The following is a 16444-nucleotide window of genomic DNA, read 5'->3' on the forward strand; positions in this document are numbered from 1 at the left end:
TTGCTGAGGGTGCAACCCAGTCCCTCATCCGGGTCATTAATAAAGCTATTGAACATCAGCCCCAGAACTCAGCCTTGGGGCACTCCGCTTGGCACCAACCGCCAACCAGACACTGAGCCATTGACCACTCTCTGTTGTGCCCGACCGTCAAACCAGCTTTCTATCCATCTCACAGTCCAAGGCTCCCGTCCATACTTCTAACTCATCGGCAAGAATGTTGTGGGGGACTATTGAAAGCTTTGCTGAAGTCAAGGTATGTAACACCCACGGACTTCCCCATGTCCACAGAGCCAGTTCCTCCTGCCCAGCCTGCGCCCCGGGGCTGGGCCCCATGTCCCAGATCTCCTAGGCCCAGCACCGCCCCCAGCCTGCGCCCTGGCACTGGGCCCACAGCCAGGGCCCCACGCTGAGCAGGGGTCAGCTCTCTCCACAGCTCCTGCCCGCCCAGAGCTGCCTCCCCTGCGCGGTGCCACAGGCACCCCCCAGTCACGCCCCGCCCCCCCGCGCCAGGCCTTGGCAGCACCGCCCCGGGCCCAGCACCCCAGGCCCCCCCCAGCCCGGGCCCCACCTCCCACATAGAGCGGCGCCTCACTGCCCAGGGCGCGGGGCTGCCCGCCACTGTCCATGCTGAGGGGGCGCCCGCCGTCGATGGAGAGGTTCACACTCTGCTCCAGGGTCACCAGCTCCACCGTGTGGAACTCCCCGTCATTGATGGTCTCGGCACTGGGCGGGGGGAGAGGGAAGCAGGGCCTGGGGTTAGCGCCTGAGTCACCCCCGTTAACCCACCCTGCTCCCCCCCGCTGCCCCACCCCCACCCACTGCTGCCCTGCCCCCGCTGCCCTGTCCTGCCCCTCCCCAATGGCCTACTCTGTCCCCCCACTTTCAGCACCACAGTCCCTCCATCTCATCCCCACCAGGTTAGTGCCTGAGCTGCTGCTCCCCCATTGCCCCCTCCCCCACCTCCCAGCCCCCCCACAGCTCCCTACCCCTCTGGAGTTGGTTCCTGAGCTGGGCCCCTTTGCAGCCCTGCCCCCACCCCCATGCCAGCTGTTCCAGGCTTAGTGCAGAGCTGGGCCCCTGGCACCCACCCAGCCCTGCCCCACGGCACAGCTGTGCCCCGCCCAGGAGGCCAGACCAGCCCTCGGCCCCCGGCAGTGGGGCAGCCCCTCCCACAACCGGCTGGCACTGCATGGGGGCGGGGCAGTGCCAGGTGAGTGCGCGCCGGCAGGAAGGCCCTGGGCTGGCAGGGGGGCGGTACCTGTAGATGGCAGAGCTGGGGTAGTTGCCCGGGTCGTAGCTGACCCGCACATGGCCCTGGTAGAGCTCCACCGCCATGTGGTCCCGATCCCCGTTGTACAGCAGGATCCCATTGTCCTCCGCCGTGGAGACCTAACCACAAGGCAGCTCACGCCCCGGCCCCAGCCGTGCCCCCGACCACCCACCCCTGTTCCCAGCCACGCCCCAGCCTGCCCCCCCCCCACCATTCCCAGCCGTGCCCCCGACCACCCACCCCTGTTCCCAGCCACGCCCCAGCCTGCCCCGCCTCCGGCCATGCCTCCGTTCCCAGCCCACCCACACCCACACCCCCTGTTCCCAGCCACGCCCCCGACCACCCACCCCTGTTCCCAGCCACGCCCCGGCCCTGCCCCCCCCCACCATTCCCAGCCGTGCCCCCGACCACCCACCCCTGTTCCCAGCCACGCCCCGGCCCTGCCCCCCCCCACCATTCCCAGCCGTGCCCCCGACCACCCACCCCTGTTCCCAGCCACGCCCCGGCCCTGCCCCCCCCCACCATTCCCAGCCGTGCCCCCGACCATCCACCCCCGTTCCCAGCCACACCCCCACCCACACCCCCTGTTCCCAGCCACGCCCCCGACCACCCACCCCTGTTCCCAGCCACGCCCCGGCCCTGCCCCCCCCCACCATTCCCAGCCGTGCCCCCGACCACCCACCCCTGTTCCCAGCCACGCCCCGGCCCTGCCCCCCCCCCACCATTCCCAGCCGTGCCCCCGACCATCCACCCCTGTTCCCAGCCACGCCCCGGCCCTGCCCCCCCCCACCATTCCCAGCCGTGCCCCCGACCACCCACCCCTGTTCCCAGCCACGCCCCGGCCCTGCCCCCCCCCACCATTCCCAGCCGTGCCCCCGACCATCCACCCCCGTTCCCAGCCACACCCCCACCCACACCCCCTGTTCCCAGCCACGCCCCCGACCACCCACCCCTGTTCCCAGCCACGCCCCGGCCCTGCCCCCCCCCACCATTCCCAGCCGTGCCCCCGACCACCCACCCCTGTTCCCAGCCACGCCCCGGCCCCCAGCCGTGCCCCCGACCACCCACCCCTGTTCCCAGCCACGCCCCGGCCCTGCCCCCCCCCACCATTCCCAGCCGTGCCCCCGACCACCCACCCCTGTTCCCAGCCACGCCCCGGCCCTGCCCCCCCCACCATTCCCAGCCATGCCCCCGACCACCCACCCCTGTTCCCAGCCACGCCCCGGCCCCCAGCCGTGCCCCCGACCACCCACCCCTGTTCCCAGCCACGCCCCGGCCCTGCCCCCCCCCACCATTCCCAGCCGTGCCCCCGACCACCCACCCCTGTTCCCAGCCACGCCCCAGCCCTGCCCCCCCCCACCATTCCCAGCCGTGCCCCCGACCACCCACCCCTGTTCCCAGCCACGCCCCAGCCTGCCCCGCCTCCGGCCATGCCCCCGTTCCCAGCCACACCCCCACCCACACCCCCTGTTCCCAGCCACGCCCCCGACCACCCACCCCTGTTCCCAGCCACGCCCCGGCCCTGCCCCCCCCCACCATTCCCAGCCGTGCCCCCGACCATCCACCCCTGTTCCCAGCCACACCCCCACCCACACCCCCTGTTCCCAGCCACGCCCCCGACCACCCACCCCTGTTCCCAGCCACGCCCCGGCCCTGCCCCCCCCCACCATTCCCAGCCGTGCCCCCGACCACCCACCCCCGTTCCCAGCCACACCCCCACCCACACCCCCTGTTCCCAGCCGTGCCCCCGACCACCCACCCCCTGTTCCCAGCCACGCCCCAGCCTGCCCCGCCTCCAGCCATGCCCCCCGTTCCCAGCCACACCCCCACCCACACCCCCTGTTCCCAGACATGCCCCGGCCCTGCCCCCCCGACCATTCCCAGCCACGCCCCAGCCTGCCCCGGCCCTGGCCATGCCCCCCCCCCCCTTCCCAGCCACACCCCCACCCACACACCCTGTTCCCAGCCACGCCCCTGCCCGCCTTCAGCCCCCTCCCCCTGGCAGTCAGCCCCCCCACAACCTGCCCCTAAGCACTCAGCCTCAACCCCCCCGAGAAGCCAGCCGCCAACCCCCGGAGCTAGTCCTGCATGCCAGCACCCGCCTGGCACATGGCTGGGCCCAGCCAGGCTCCCCCGCAGGCCCAGGGCCCGGCCAGGCTCCCCCCCAGGCCCAGGACAGGCCGTACCTGCAGCGTGATGTTGGCGCGCGGCCAGTTCTGCAGGTCGGTGAATTGCAGGTACGTGTCCCGGTCCACGAAGTTGACGCTCAGCAGCTTCTCGCACTGGGGGCCCCCGAAGCCGGGCAGGCAGTGGCAGGTGGCCCGGCCCCCCAGCGCCAGGCAGCTGGCCCCGTTCTGGCACCCGGCGCTGTCACAGGGGCTGGGCTGGGCGCGCGGGGGCAGCTCACACAGCTGGCCGCTGGGGAGGGACCGTGGTGAGTGGCGCCGAGACACCTGGGACCGCCCCCCGAGCAGGGCTGGCGCAGCCAGGCCAGGCCCGGCCCAGCAGGTGAGGGCAAAGCCCAAGGAGCAGGCCCAGGCCAGTCTGCCTGGCACTACAGGGCACCTGCTTCCGCTGCCAGTGCAGGCGGTGCCCGGTGCTCACCCGTGGCACGGCCCAGCCCAGCCCCGCCACATCCCGGCTGCCCCCTGCCCTGCTCACCTGTAGCCCTGGGGGCAGAGGCAGGAGTAGCCGTTCACCTCATCCTGGCACTGGGCTCCGTGCTGGCAGCGGTGGTCCAGGCAGTCATCCAGGTCCAGGCTGCAGTTGTCTCCCCCATAGCCAGGGGCACACTCACACCTAGGGGATGGGCACCTTGTCAGAGCTGGCACAGGCACCGGTGCCAGGGCCTGCCCACCGCCTGCCCTGCTGGAAATCGGCCAGAGGGACGGTGCTTTGTGTCCCTCTGATGGGCCCAGGGAGGCACCCAGGCAGCCAGGCCAGGGCCAGGGCACCTCCCCGTACCCCACCGCTGAGCTCCAGGCCAGGCCAGGGCCAGGGCACCTCCCCGTACCCCACCGCTGAGCTCCAGGCCAGGCCAGGGCCCGGGCACCTCCCCGTACCCCACCGCTGAGCTCCAGGCCAGGCCAGGCCAGGGCCAGGGCACCTCCCCGTACCCCACCGCTGAGCTCCAGGCCAGGCCAGGGCCAGGGCCAGGGCACCTCCCCGTACCCCACCGCTGAGCTCCAGGCCAGGCCAGGGCTTACGCACCTCCCCGTACCCCACCGCTGAGCTCCAGGCCAGGCCAGGCCAGGGCCAGGGCACCTCCCCGTACCCCACCGCTGAGCTCCAGGCCAGGCCAGGGCCCGGGCACCTCCCCGTACCCCACTGCTGAGCTCCAGGCCAGGTCCAGGGCACCTCCCTACACCCCAGAGCCAGGTCCTGCTGCGCTAGGTGCTGACTGCCCTAGAGCTGCCCCGCACCCCTGCATGCTGGTGCGCTGCGGGGTGCAGGTGGCCAGGGTGCAGGAATGCAGACCCGTGGGGCGTGGGGAGGCACTGGAGTGCCACTGACCTGGGTTCTGTGCCTTGCACCTGACACTTCCTCCAGCAGCAGGGACCCACTGCCCAGCAGGCCCGTCTGCAAGAGGTTGGCACAAGCAATGCCCAGCCAGGCCAAAAGCCCCCAGCTCTCCTCCCGCTGCGGGGCTCCCGCGCTGTGCCTCCAGCCTGCATTCCCTGCAGCCTGCTCCCTGACACCGGCACTGCCCCCCACACCCCGCAGGAGGGGCAGCCTGCGCTGTGCCTGGGAAAGTGGCAGATCTGCAGCAGCCCGAGAGGCCTGTGCCGGGGTGGGTGGTGGGCACGGCTCTCGGGGGGACGCTGCTGGAGGGCGGTACGACCCATCAGCCGAGTGGCCGAGGGAGCGAGGGGCTGGGCCAGGCTGGGGCAAGAGGCCTGCCCGGAGAGGGAACCGAGGTCCCTGCCTCATGCTGGGTCTTGGGAGGGGCCGAGCTGCATCTCAGGAGCTCTCCTGGGAGCATCCAGACCAGCATGGGAGCAACGGCGCCGCCTGCAGAGACCCAAGCCGGGCACGGACAGGGGACCGGCCCAGGCGGCTCCGACCTCCGGCTGGCGGCTGCGCTCTCAGGCAGCGAGCGATGGGATTCTTCCCCGCGGCCCAGGGTACAGAGGGCCCTGGAGGTCCTGCCGCTCTGTCTCCAATCCGCCTTCTCCCCTGGAGGAGCGTCGCTAGAAGTGAAGCTCTGAAGAAGGACTGGACGGCCCGTCCCCGCTGGGGGTGAGCTCCAGGGACTCGACTTCAGCCAGCGGATTATTGCAACCCTGCCACGCGCCTGAACCGGGCCCCGCGCAGCTGGCGTCCTGCCTTCCCTTCGCCGTGTTAACGCCTTCCTTCGCCCGGCCCCTGGAAGTCGGAGGCGACCGGCCGGGCCCAGCCCCGGGGCAGAGCGCTGAGGGCCTCTTGGCGGTGTGGGTTGGGTGCGACTGGGTTACACGCCCTCGTGTCCGGCACAGGCGCGCCGGAGGGACCTGCCGTGGTGCCGGGCGGCCAGTGTGCCGTGCAGCGGTGCTCTGCGTGCCGGGTTCAGTACCTTACGGCGCTGGACCCCTGGCTGGGGCCGGGAGCAGCTGGCCTGGAGCGGCTGCTCTGACAGAGCCTGTTCCCAGGGGAGCGGGTGGCAGGCGGGTACTCACCGGGGCCCCTGGGCTGTGGCGATGCACCGGGCACTGGACGGACAGGGGCTGAGCTCCGCCGAACACAGGTCTGCCGGCTCCTCACAGGCCTGCCCTGCCCGAGGAAGGAGTGGGGCCGGTCAGCTGGCTGCAGCAGGCCCTGGCTCCCAGAGCCTCTGCGCCGCGCAGCGCCAGCCTGGCCCTGCAGCCGCAGCTCAGCAAGACGGGAGGGAGGGAGCTGCCATGGGGCCTTGGGCACAGCCCGGCAGCACAGGGGCTGTGGGCAGGGGCCCCATGTGGCAGCTGTGCACAGGGTGAGCAACCCTGGCAGGCCCCCGGGAGGCCGGCCCAGCCCCTGGCCTGCGGACCTGCTCTGGAGAGGTGCCCCCTCTGCACAACAGCCCGGCTGCAGCCAGCCGGTGGCCCAGCAGGTCCCTTGGGCACAAGCCACTGGCCATGCCCTTCTCTCTGCCCCAGCCACGGGGGTACAGCCTGGCTCCGGCCAGCAGGGCCGGGCAAGGGCTGGCGGGGCGGGGCGGTGCAGGGGGTGCGCAGTCACATGTGCGGGGCCAGGCCAAGCGTTCTCCTGCCGCAGGGGGCTCGGGGCCCTTCCACCCACACAGCCCTGGCTGGGGCCCGCTGAGGCCGATTCCCAGCTGGGCTGCCCCACTGGCGCCGAGGTGGGGGCCCCCTGCCCGTACCTGTGTAGTGGGGGGGGCACACACAGCTGTAGCTCCCCAGCTCCTCCACGCAGGTGCCGCCGTTGGCACAGGTGTGGCTCTGGCAGGCGTCCATGATGGCGCTGCAGGTCGGGCCCTCGAATCCCACCGCACAAAGGCACCTGCCGGGCAGAGCGACACGACACAGCTCCCGGGTCAAGGCCACGAGATCCGGCCCACCGGCCCACGGCCCGTGGGAACCTCGGCCAGGCTGCCCGTCTCCCGCGCCCGCCTGCAGGGAGGGGCCCTGTGCTGTGAGCACCGTGAGCTCTCCCCCGCCCGCACAATCCCACAGCTCCCATTGGCTGCAAACCGGCCAATGGGAACTGTCTGGGCAATGCTTGGGGCCATGGGCTCCCAGCCCCCAGACTCTAGTCCCGGCTGTGGGACACTCTGAGCTCGGCCGAGGCACCGTCCCTCCCACACCGTCGCTCCGGCCCAGGTTGCCCGAGCCCTCCCGCACCGTCCCCCCACCTGCCCGCTCCAGCCCAGGGTGCCCGAGCCCTCCCGCACCGTCCCCCCACCTGCCCGCTCCAGCCCAGGGTGCCCGAGCCCTCCCGCACCGTCCCCCCAGCCTCCCGCTCCAGCCCAGGGTCCCCAAGCCCTCCCGCACCGTTCCCCCCAGCCTCCCGCTCCGGCCCAGGGTCCCCGAGCCCTCCCGCACCGTGCCCCCCAGCCTCCCGCTCCGGCCCAGTGTCCCCGAGCCCTCCCGCACCGTCCCCCCACCTGCCCGCTCCGGCCCAGGGTCCCCGAGCCCTCCCGCACCATCCCCCCAGCCTCCCGCTCCGGCCCAGGGTCCCCGAGCCCTCCCGCACCGTCCCCCCACCTGCCCGCTCCGGCCCAGGGTCCCCGAGCCCTCCCGCACCATCCCCCCAGCCTCCCGCTCCGGCCCAGGGTCCCCGAGCCCTCCCACACCATTCCCCCACCTGCCCGCTCCGGCCCAGGGTGCCCGAGCCCTCCCGCACCGTCCACCCCACCTGCCCGCTCCGGCCCAGGGTCCCCGAGCCCTCCCGCACTGTCCCCCCCAGCCGCCCGCTCTGGCCCAGGGTCCCTGAGCCCTCCCGCACCGTTCCCCCCAGCTGCCCGCTCCGGCCCAGGGTCCCCGAGCCCTCCCGCACCGTCCCCCCACCTGCCCACTCCGGCCCAGGGTGCCCGAGCCCTCCCAAGCCCTCCCACACCATCCCCCCACCTGCCCGCTCCAGCCCAGGGTCCCCGAGCCCTCACGCACCGTCCCCCCAGCCGCCCGCTCCGGCCCAGGGTCCCCGAGCCCTCCCGCACCGTCCCCCCAGCCGCCCGCTCCGGCCCAGGGTCCCTGAGCCCTCCTGCACCGTCCACCCCACCTGCCCACTCCGGCCCAGGGTCCCCAAGCCCTCCCGCACCGTCCCCCCAGCTGCCTGCTCCAGCCCAGGGTCCCTGAGCCCTCCCGCACTGTCCCCCCCAGCCTCCCGCTCCAGCCCAGCATCCCGGGGCAGTGCAGGGAGGTGACCTGGGAACCCCCCCCGTGAAGTAGCATCACACGACCCTGCGTGGAGGCCCTGTGCTGCCCCCTGGCTCCCCACCTCCGGCAGCCATCCGTCCCCAGTCCCTACGCACACTCACGTGGGCCCGGCTCCCTCCCTGTCTGGGGGCTGGCAGGTCCCACCGTTTGCACAGGGGTTACTGGAACAGCTGTCCACTGGCTCCTCGCAGTCCTGGCCCTGGGGACAGAGAGCAGGGCTGGGAGAGGTGCCGCAGGGTCCCTGCCTGTCAGTCGCTGTCCTATGGGAAGTGCCACCCGGCCAGGCTGTGGGTGCGAGTCCCTGGAGCTGGGCTCCTGCTCACGTCTGGCCCCCCCCCAACATGCCCCATGGCAGCAAGCCCACGCTGGGCTGGCAGCCCCTCCCCTGCTCACCTGGTACCCGCCGGGGCAGGCGCAGCGGTAGCCAGAGCGTGGCTCGACCTGGCAGGTGCCGTGGTTCTGACAGGGGCTGGAGAGGCAGGGGTCGCACGTGGGCTGGACTCCCGTGGCTGGTGGACCTGCTGGGGAAGTGCCAGGCAGCTGAGGGAGTGTCCCCACGGGGCCGGGGGTGCTGGCTTCAGGGGCCCGGCTCGAGGGAGATGGGGCAGCTGCTTTGGCCATGGGCCACGCGCCCACAGTTGGCCAATGCAAGAGCAGGACGGTGAAGCAGCGCCCGGCATGCTGCCAGCGCCGTGAACGACAGGCCCTGGGCGCCGATGGGCAGCAGGGCCAGGTGCCAGCGCCCCAGCTCAGCAGCAGTGTGATCGCCCTCCCCAGGCTCTAGCGTCCTGACCCGAGTGCCTGGGCAAGCGGAGGGAATGCCGGAGCCAGGGGAACGGCCTGGAGGGACAGGGAGCCCACTGCATGCCTGGGGAATTGCAGCTGCTAACACGCCCGGCCGAGCTTCGCCCCCCACAACCGTTTCACTCTCTGTTAATAAACCTGTAGCTGTTTAGAGGTGCAGGATCTGGCTTGTGTGTGGTGATTCGGGAAAGATCTGAGCATGTATTGACCGGGGACCGGGCTGGGCCCTTTGGGACCCGGATGACTCTATGTGGAGTTGGCGAAACAGGTTTAATAACCTCTCGCCTTCATTGGGGGCTGTTGGGCTGGGCTGGCAGAGCAGCTGGGATGTCTGTAGGTTTGCTTGGGTGGCTCTGCCTGGCCCAGGGGGCTGGCAGAGGTGCTGTGCGGCTGGTTGGATTTGCCTGAGTGAGAAGCAAATCCCAGCCGGGGCTGGGAGGAGCCTGGGTTCCAGGAAAGGTACCTGGCTGATTTCTCCAGCTGTGCCCAGAGCCTCATCCTCTCACAGGGGCGCAGTCATGTTTGGATCCACAGAACCTGGCCAAGCGAGGCTGGGCTCAGGCCCCCACGCTGCTGTAGGTCCAGGAGCTGGGAGATTTGCTAAGGGAAAGGGACCAGCAGATGGCAGCGCGGCCCGCGCCTGATGCTGGGAACCCCACGGGTGAAGCGGAAAACGCGAGTGCTTAGAAGGGGCAGATAAAAATCCGCCACCTTCCTATAAGAGGCCGAAAAGAAAGAAAGCCTGGTTGGCCCGGGAAGAGAGAGCGCGAGACAGAGGGGTGGGAGCGCGGGAGACTGGGGGGTGGGAGCGCCAGAGGCTGGGAGCGCCAGAGGCTGGGCTGGGAGCGTGAGAGGCCGGGTGGGAGCGCCAGAGGCTGGGGTGGGAGCGCGAGAGGCCGGGTGGGAGCGCGAGAGGCCGGGGTGGGAGCGCCAGAGGCCGGGGTGGGAGCGCGAGAGGCCGGGTGGGAGCGCCAGAGGCTGGGGTGGGAGCGCGAGAGGCCGGGGTGGGAGCGCCAGAGGCCGGGGTGGGAGCGCCAGAGGCTGGGCTGGGACCACCAGAGCCCGGGTGGGAGCGCCAGAGGCTGGGGGCGGGAGCACCAGAGGCCGGGCTGGGAGTGCCAGAGGCTGGGGGGCAGGAGCGCCAGAGGCTGGGCTGGGAGCGCCAGAGGCTGGGGGTGGGAGCGCCAGAGGCTGGGCTGGGAGCGCCAGAGGCTGGGCTGGGAGCGCCAGAGGCTGGGCTGGGAGCACGAGAGCCCGGGTGGGAGCGTGAGAGGCGGGGCGGGAGTGCCAGAGGCTGGGGCTGGGAGCGCCAGAGGCTGGGCTGGCACAAGAGCCTCATGCCTCAGGTATGGAGAAGTTAAAAGCCAAACTTCACGCCATGGGTTTGTGCTCAAACCCGTCGCAGGAGCAGCCGCGCCCAGCAGCTCCAGCGGTGACTATTGTTCAGGGCTCTGAGTGTAACACCCTGGGTATGCCGGGGGCGAGTCGCTGTGGGACTCCTGCAACGGGGCCTTGGTGCAGGCTCTGGACAGTTTTCTGGGGTAAGTAGCACTGCTACGGCCAAGGGGGGAGCCCTGCTGAAGCTGCGCCTGCAGAAGGCAGCGGCTGCCTGTGCAGGGAGGCCGTGGGCTTGGGAATCAGGTTTCCGTGAGTGCATGTGAAGTGTCGATTCGACCGGAGGCTGGAGCGGGCAGGGAGCAGGCGGTTTCTGTGAAGCAGGCTGGCGTTGAGAGGCAGGTTGAAACCCTACCTGAGAAGAAGGGTGAGGTTGGGGTTAGGAAAGACGTTCAGACTGGTGTATTGACCCCAGCAGTGAACGGGGTTAAGACTGACCTATTGGCTGCTGGGAACAAGCGACTGCCTGTGAATAGCTCCTCCAGGTGGGTGCCAGGGAAAGGGGAATTGTTTAGGGAAGCACAAAGTGATCCATCGGCCACTCTATGTGCAGAGAAGCAGTTTGTCTGCTGGGGGCAGGGATGGGCCTGTGAAGTTTCTCCAGGAGTGTGCCAAGAAAGGGGGTCTGGGGGAAGCTGCTTGGCTGCTGGGAATGGCGAGTTGTCCGTGAGAGACGCTGCCTCACCTTCCCGGCGTGTGTCTGAGATCAGCCGGGGGCTGGGACAGAGGAGCGAGTGTCTCCCATTGTCGGTCTCTGGTGAACAGCAGCAGCAGCTGCCTGGGGCGTGAGCAGGGCCTGCGTTTGGAAGAGGTTCCTCTGAGGTTGTGTGTGTGGGAAGGTGCTTCTGCTTCAAGGGACGCGAATCCTTTGCCGGAGCCTGCGGGGGCTCGAGATGGGGCCAAGACCCTGGAGCTGGAGCTGAGGGCAGCGGAAGCCCAGGTAGGAAGTGGTCCAAGTTCTGTCTCTCTCAGGGAGGATGATGCTTCAACTCGGTTTGGGCCAAACAAAAAAGCAGTAAAGTGGCACTTTAAAGACTAACAAATCATTTAAAACTAAACTAATAAATGAGTTTGTTAGTCTTTACAGTGCTGCTTCTTTGTTTTGATCGTACACAGACTGGCACAGCTCCCTCCATTACTGTTCTGTTTGGTCCAGTTAGTATCATCAGGGAATCCCAGAGGCCAGATAATTTGGGTGCTTGCTTTCTGCCTGATGCTGAGGTGCTGCTGGGAGGCAGCGAGAGGACGCTGTCTGGTCAGGGGATCCTCTGGACAGGACATGGGATGGCTGCTGAGGTTAGCTGTTGTAACTGAGGGGTTGCTGGTTACAGAGGCTGCAGAACTGCACCATGAGTATGATGGCTGGAGAGAAGCGTGTAGCGTGGGGACCTCGAATGAGCACAGACTGGCTGGAAAAGGGCTTTGTAATTCTGGCCTCTCGCTGCTGTTGCTGTAACAAGACTTGTAACTTCTCACAGGAGAAGCAGCGTTCCAAAGCTACTGAGTGGTATGGAAAGGGAAACTGAGGCACACAACAATTCTGCTTTTATGGCCAAGAAACAAGGACCGTCCACTAGGGGAGACATTTGTAGGTGCATTTACTGGAGCGCGACTGAATTCCAACCCTCTGCCAGCGCCTGTGGGGATAAATTCGCTCCTTTGTGCAGCTCGGGGCATGGGCTGTGTGGGAGCCAGGCTGCAGAAACCGATCCAGTCAACTGCTGTTCTAACTGAGCTTCGTTGTGACTTGGTAGCAGGCCACACTGAGCCTGTAACTGCAGGGTGAAGCTTGTGTTGGACAAGGGAGGTTTTCACAAGCCATTCGAATTGAGCACTGGTACCTCTAGTGTCAGATCAGAAGCTGTGGGGACCCAGAGCCGAGCGTGGGAAGGGCCTGTGACGCACTCAGAGATGTTACTGGCATCCCTTCCTGCATCGATTTTGGGGGGGGGGGGGGGCGGGTGTCACGTGGCTGGACTTTTATAGTGGGTCTGGAAACCATTTATATGCCCAGTGTGGCTGTTGGCCCCAACTATTGTGCTGGGGGTGTGTGTGAGGTGTCTAATGAAAGCTGATGACGTCCTGAATCTGTGTGTGCTACTGGTGTGTCTGTATCAGGTACGTAGGTAAAGTTACAGATGTTTAGCTCTGCAGCGGTGTGAGAAATGGCTCAGTGCTGAGGTTCACAGTGGGACCTGGGGCTCCACCCCAGCCAGGACAATACACTGAGCAAAGGCCCAGAGGGCCAACACCCATTTTGTGATGGTGGATTTTCCCACTGGGACAGCAGCGAATGGGAACTCAGCTCAGAGACCCACCGGGGCAGGTGGTGGGCCAAGGCCTGTGGAGAAGGTGGAATTTTCCCTCCGCACATGAAAAGCTGTAAGAGGGGCCCTGGCAGGTATTTCTCTGTTCTTCGGTCCTCAGGAGTTAAGCCTGTGTGGACTGCGGGCCCAGCCCTCAGAGGGGTGATGTGGACTTAGCAGGGTCCATCTTCGATCTTCTGTCTCAGCACGTGACCCCAGCGGCCGGATCTACAGCGCTGCAGTGACTGACCCTACGTGACCTGAAATGAACTTTCAGAGCCTCTCGAGAATCAGCCAACAGCACCGCTGGCTGCCTCCGTAGTTCTGAGTGAGGCATGTGAAGTGTCGCTTTAACCACGCTGCTCTCTAACCCTGGTCCTCCTTTGGTATCAGTAAATCCGTAGGTGTTAGAGCTAGAGAACTGGCGGGCGTGTGGTTTGGGTCAGATCCTGGTATGGGGCTGGGCCCTTTGGGGTCTGGAAGAATCTGTGGAGTGAGTGAAACAGGCTTAAGAGTTTCTCACCTGAGCTGGGGGTGTTGGGCTGGGCTGGCAGAGCAGCTGCAAAGTCTGTGGGTTTGCGTGTGAGGCTTCTGGCTGAAGCCAGATGCCTGATACAGACACACAAGTAGCAAATGCAGATTCAGGGCATCACCAGCTCTCTTGGACACCTCACACGCCCCCAAGCACAATATCTGTGGCCAATCGATATTGGGCATTAAAATGGCTTCCAGACCAGGACAAAAGTCCAGCCGTGACACCCTTCTAACCTTCACTTTCTGGGAGTCTTTCATCCTGCGAGGGAGGAGGTGCTGGGTCCCGGGCTCCAGCCAGAGGCCAAATGTTCATGCAGTGCGACAGCCCTGGGAGCCCGGGCACTGCACCTGGGGTAGATGTGTTCAGTGGGGCAGGGCTGGAGGGAACAGCCAGGGCAGCCTCTGGCCTGTGCTGTGTGGGAGGGGGCTGAGGCTCCTGGCTGCCCCAGCATCTCTGACTCGCTGCCACCCCCAGCTGGGTCAGGCTCATCGGACGGACGCGGAGGCGCAGGCTGGGGCAGAAACTCCTGCAGGTGGACGTAGGGTCTCAGCCCACATGTAACCCCCTGCAGCACACGATCCACAGCCCCCCATTTGCTGTGGGGTGAGCCGCAGGGCCAGGCAGGGCCAGTGCCCCAGGCAGGCACCGAGGTGGGCCCCTCACCTGGGCACTCGAACTTCTTGGCCGGGGCGGTGAGCAGCAGCTTGCCTTGCATCTCAGGCGGGCCGGCACAGCGGGCGATACCCGGTTCCCTGTAGCCCGTCTTCACCCAGGCCGAGAGCCAGCGCAGGCGGCAGTCACACTGCAGAGGGTTGGCCCCGATGGCGCTGCACAGGGCAGAGAGGAGCACAGCCGGGTGAGACCAGCCAGCCCAGCCCTGGGGAGCCCCACCGCGAGCCGTCTGCCTGCACCATTCTGCCCGGCAGCCGCCACTTCCCTGCCCCAGGACGGCCTGGCTGCATTGCCTTGGAGGCAGCCAGCGGGGCTGTGCTCCAGGGGTGGCAAGCAGCTGCCCAGAAGGAGACAGAGCCACCTTCCATTCAGGCTGAGCCAGGAACAACTAAACGCCCCGTCGCTTGGCGAGCCACCACCCACGGCACCGAACCGCCGGGGAAGGCCTAACCAGGCAGCACACCGGGGTCCCTAGGAAGGCAGGGCCAGGGCTCTGAGGTGGGGTGTTGGGTGCGTCGGGCGCGCGAGCGAGCAGCACGGCCGGGGGCCTCCAGGCCTGGGTGCAGGCAGACCAGATCGGTGAAGAAGGAAGCAGCCTCCTCTTTATCCCATGTGTGTCCAGGGAGGGGGAAGTCGTGCGCATGCCTGGCCATCGCCGGGAGCCTCCGGCCTTGCTCTGCGAGGGGCTGGGGAGGGATTCAGAGCGGGAGCCCGGCCTGGCCTTTCCCAAGCGTGCGGTGTCGGGCGCTGCCATGCCGGTTTGCTCCAGGCTGGACAGGGACTTTGCACATCCCAGAGACCTGCCCCCTCCCATCTCCCTTGCGCCCCAGTGGCTGGGGCACGCAGCAAGCGGGGAAGGGCACCCGGGAAGGGGCTCTGCTCCTGGGATCCGCCCTCCGATCATCTGACCCCCCAAGGTCCCAGGTGGAAGAGCCTCAGGGGCCTGGCAGGGGCCTGTCCTGCACCCTGCGGGCACCAGCCCAAGCCCGGCAGGGCCACTGCGGCAGCACCCGTGGGTGCAGTGCAGTGACACGGTGCTCCTCCAGGGGCACGCCGCGCCCACTCGAGGGGCAGCTCCTGCAGGGAGCCCCCAGAGCCAGCGACTGGGGGGCACTGATTGCTCCAAGGGACCAGGGAGGGAGGCAGCAGGTCCCAGCCCCGAGGAGCCAGTCCCTGCACTCCTCCACCCCGGGGACCCTCCCCCAGGAGTCAATCCCTGCGCACCTCCACCCTGGGGACCCTCCCCCAGGAGCCAATCCCTGCACTCCTCCACCCCGGGGATCCTCCCCCAGGAGCCAATCCCTGAGCACCTCCACCCTGGGGACCCTCCCCCAGGAGCCAGTCCCTGTGCACATCTACCCCGGGGACCCTCCCCCAGGAGCCAATCCCTGAGCACCTCCACCCCGGGGACCCTCCCCCAGGAGCCAATCCCTGCGCACCTCCACCCTGGGGACCCGCCCCCAGGAGCCAATCCCTGCGCACCTCCACCCTGGGGACCCTCCCCCAGGAGCCAGTCCCTGTGCACATCTACCCCGGGGACCCGCCCCCAGGAGCCAATCCCTGAGCACCTCCACCCTGGGGACCCGCCCCCAGGAGCCAATCCCTGCGCACCTCCATCCTGGGGACCCTCCCCCAGGAGCCAGTCCCTGCACATCTCCATCCCAGGGACCCTCCCCCAGGAGCCAATCCCTGCGCACCTCCACCCCAGGGACCCGCCCCCCCCAGGAGCCAATCCCTGCGCACCTCCACCCCGGGGACCCTCCCCCAGGAGCCAATCCCTGTGCACATCTACCCCGGGGACCCTCCCCCAGGAGCTCTCGGAGCCCTAGGTCGCCCGCCCACCTCCTCCCTGCGTGGCCTGTCCCGGAGCCAGTGGGTGCGACTCGGGCTGGCTGTCCTGGGGGCTGCAGCCAGCACAGCCTGTCCCCAGGCGTGAGCGCACAACTCTCGCCCCCGGCCAGGAGCCTGCTCTGGAACCCAGGGCACCAGCTCCCAGCTGTCCACCCCGAGGCACCGATGCCGCAGCACTGGGGGCCCAGGCTGGCAGTGGAAGGAACCCTGCAGCCACTGCGGGGCAGAGGGACTGGAGCGCATCCCCCTGCGGGCAGCTGCGTCCCACCGCATTTGCTAGGTCCCACAGCCGTGGCAGGGGTGTGGGTGCAGCCAGCTGGCGCTGAGCCCTGCTACGGGGCCGGAGCCGGAGCCGGAGCCGGAGCCGGAGCCGGGGGGGCAGCTGGGGCGTCACTCCGCAGGGCCAGCAACGCCTCTGCCAGGCTGCAGAGAGAGGCTGGAACTCAGCCCTGAGTGCAGCCTGGCAGCTCTGCCCAGCCGACCATCAGCCTGTGCTGGGGGGCCCGGGAGAGATCTCTGGCTGGCAGCCCTGCGGGGAGTCCCAGGCACACTGGGCACAGACAGCTACTCACAGGTGGGACAGGGAGGTGACGTCGGCAAAGACTCCCTCAGGCAGGCTGGAGATGTCGTTGCCGTGCAGAGACCTGTGGGACGAGGCTCTTAGCCCAGCCTGAGGCCCGAGGGTGCCCAGACCAGGCAGCGCCTCTCCTGGCCGAGTCGCCTGCCTGGTGTCAGCTGCAACGGCCAGCCGCGGGGAGCC

At 68.5% G+C, this 16444-nt stretch overlaps 1 protein-coding gene across 3 annotated transcripts in view; it reads right to left on the reverse strand.

Moving 5' to 3' along the window:
* Positions 1-16444, reverse strand: part of SLIT1 (slit guidance ligand 1) — an 81000-nt gene that overhangs the window by 3222 nt on the left and 61334 nt on the right. For all 3 annotated transcript variants that reach the window (XM_074999326.1, XM_074999325.1, XM_074999324.1), the window contains 10 exons: positions 16257-16328; positions 13825-13988; positions 8515-8639; positions 8223-8320; positions 6606-6745; positions 5926-6019; positions 3932-4069; positions 3457-3688; positions 1259-1389; positions 569-723 (listed from right to left, as the gene is read on the reverse strand). In XM_074999326.1, coding sequence (XP_074855427.1) covers positions 569-723; positions 1259-1389; positions 3457-3688; positions 3932-4069; positions 5926-6019; positions 6606-6745; positions 8223-8320; positions 8515-8639; positions 13825-13988; positions 16257-16328 — 1349 coding nt within the window. The remainder of the gene's footprint in view (positions 1-568; positions 724-1258; positions 1390-3456; positions 3689-3931; positions 4070-5925; positions 6020-6605; positions 6746-8222; positions 8321-8514; positions 8640-13824; positions 13989-16256; positions 16329-16444) is intronic.

This window comes from Carettochelys insculpta, chromosome 7, assembly GCF_033958435.1.
Source record: "Carettochelys insculpta isolate YL-2023 chromosome 7, ASM3395843v1, whole genome shotgun sequence".
Classification (NCBI taxonomy): Eukaryota; Metazoa; Chordata; order Testudines; family Carettochelyidae; genus Carettochelys; species Carettochelys insculpta.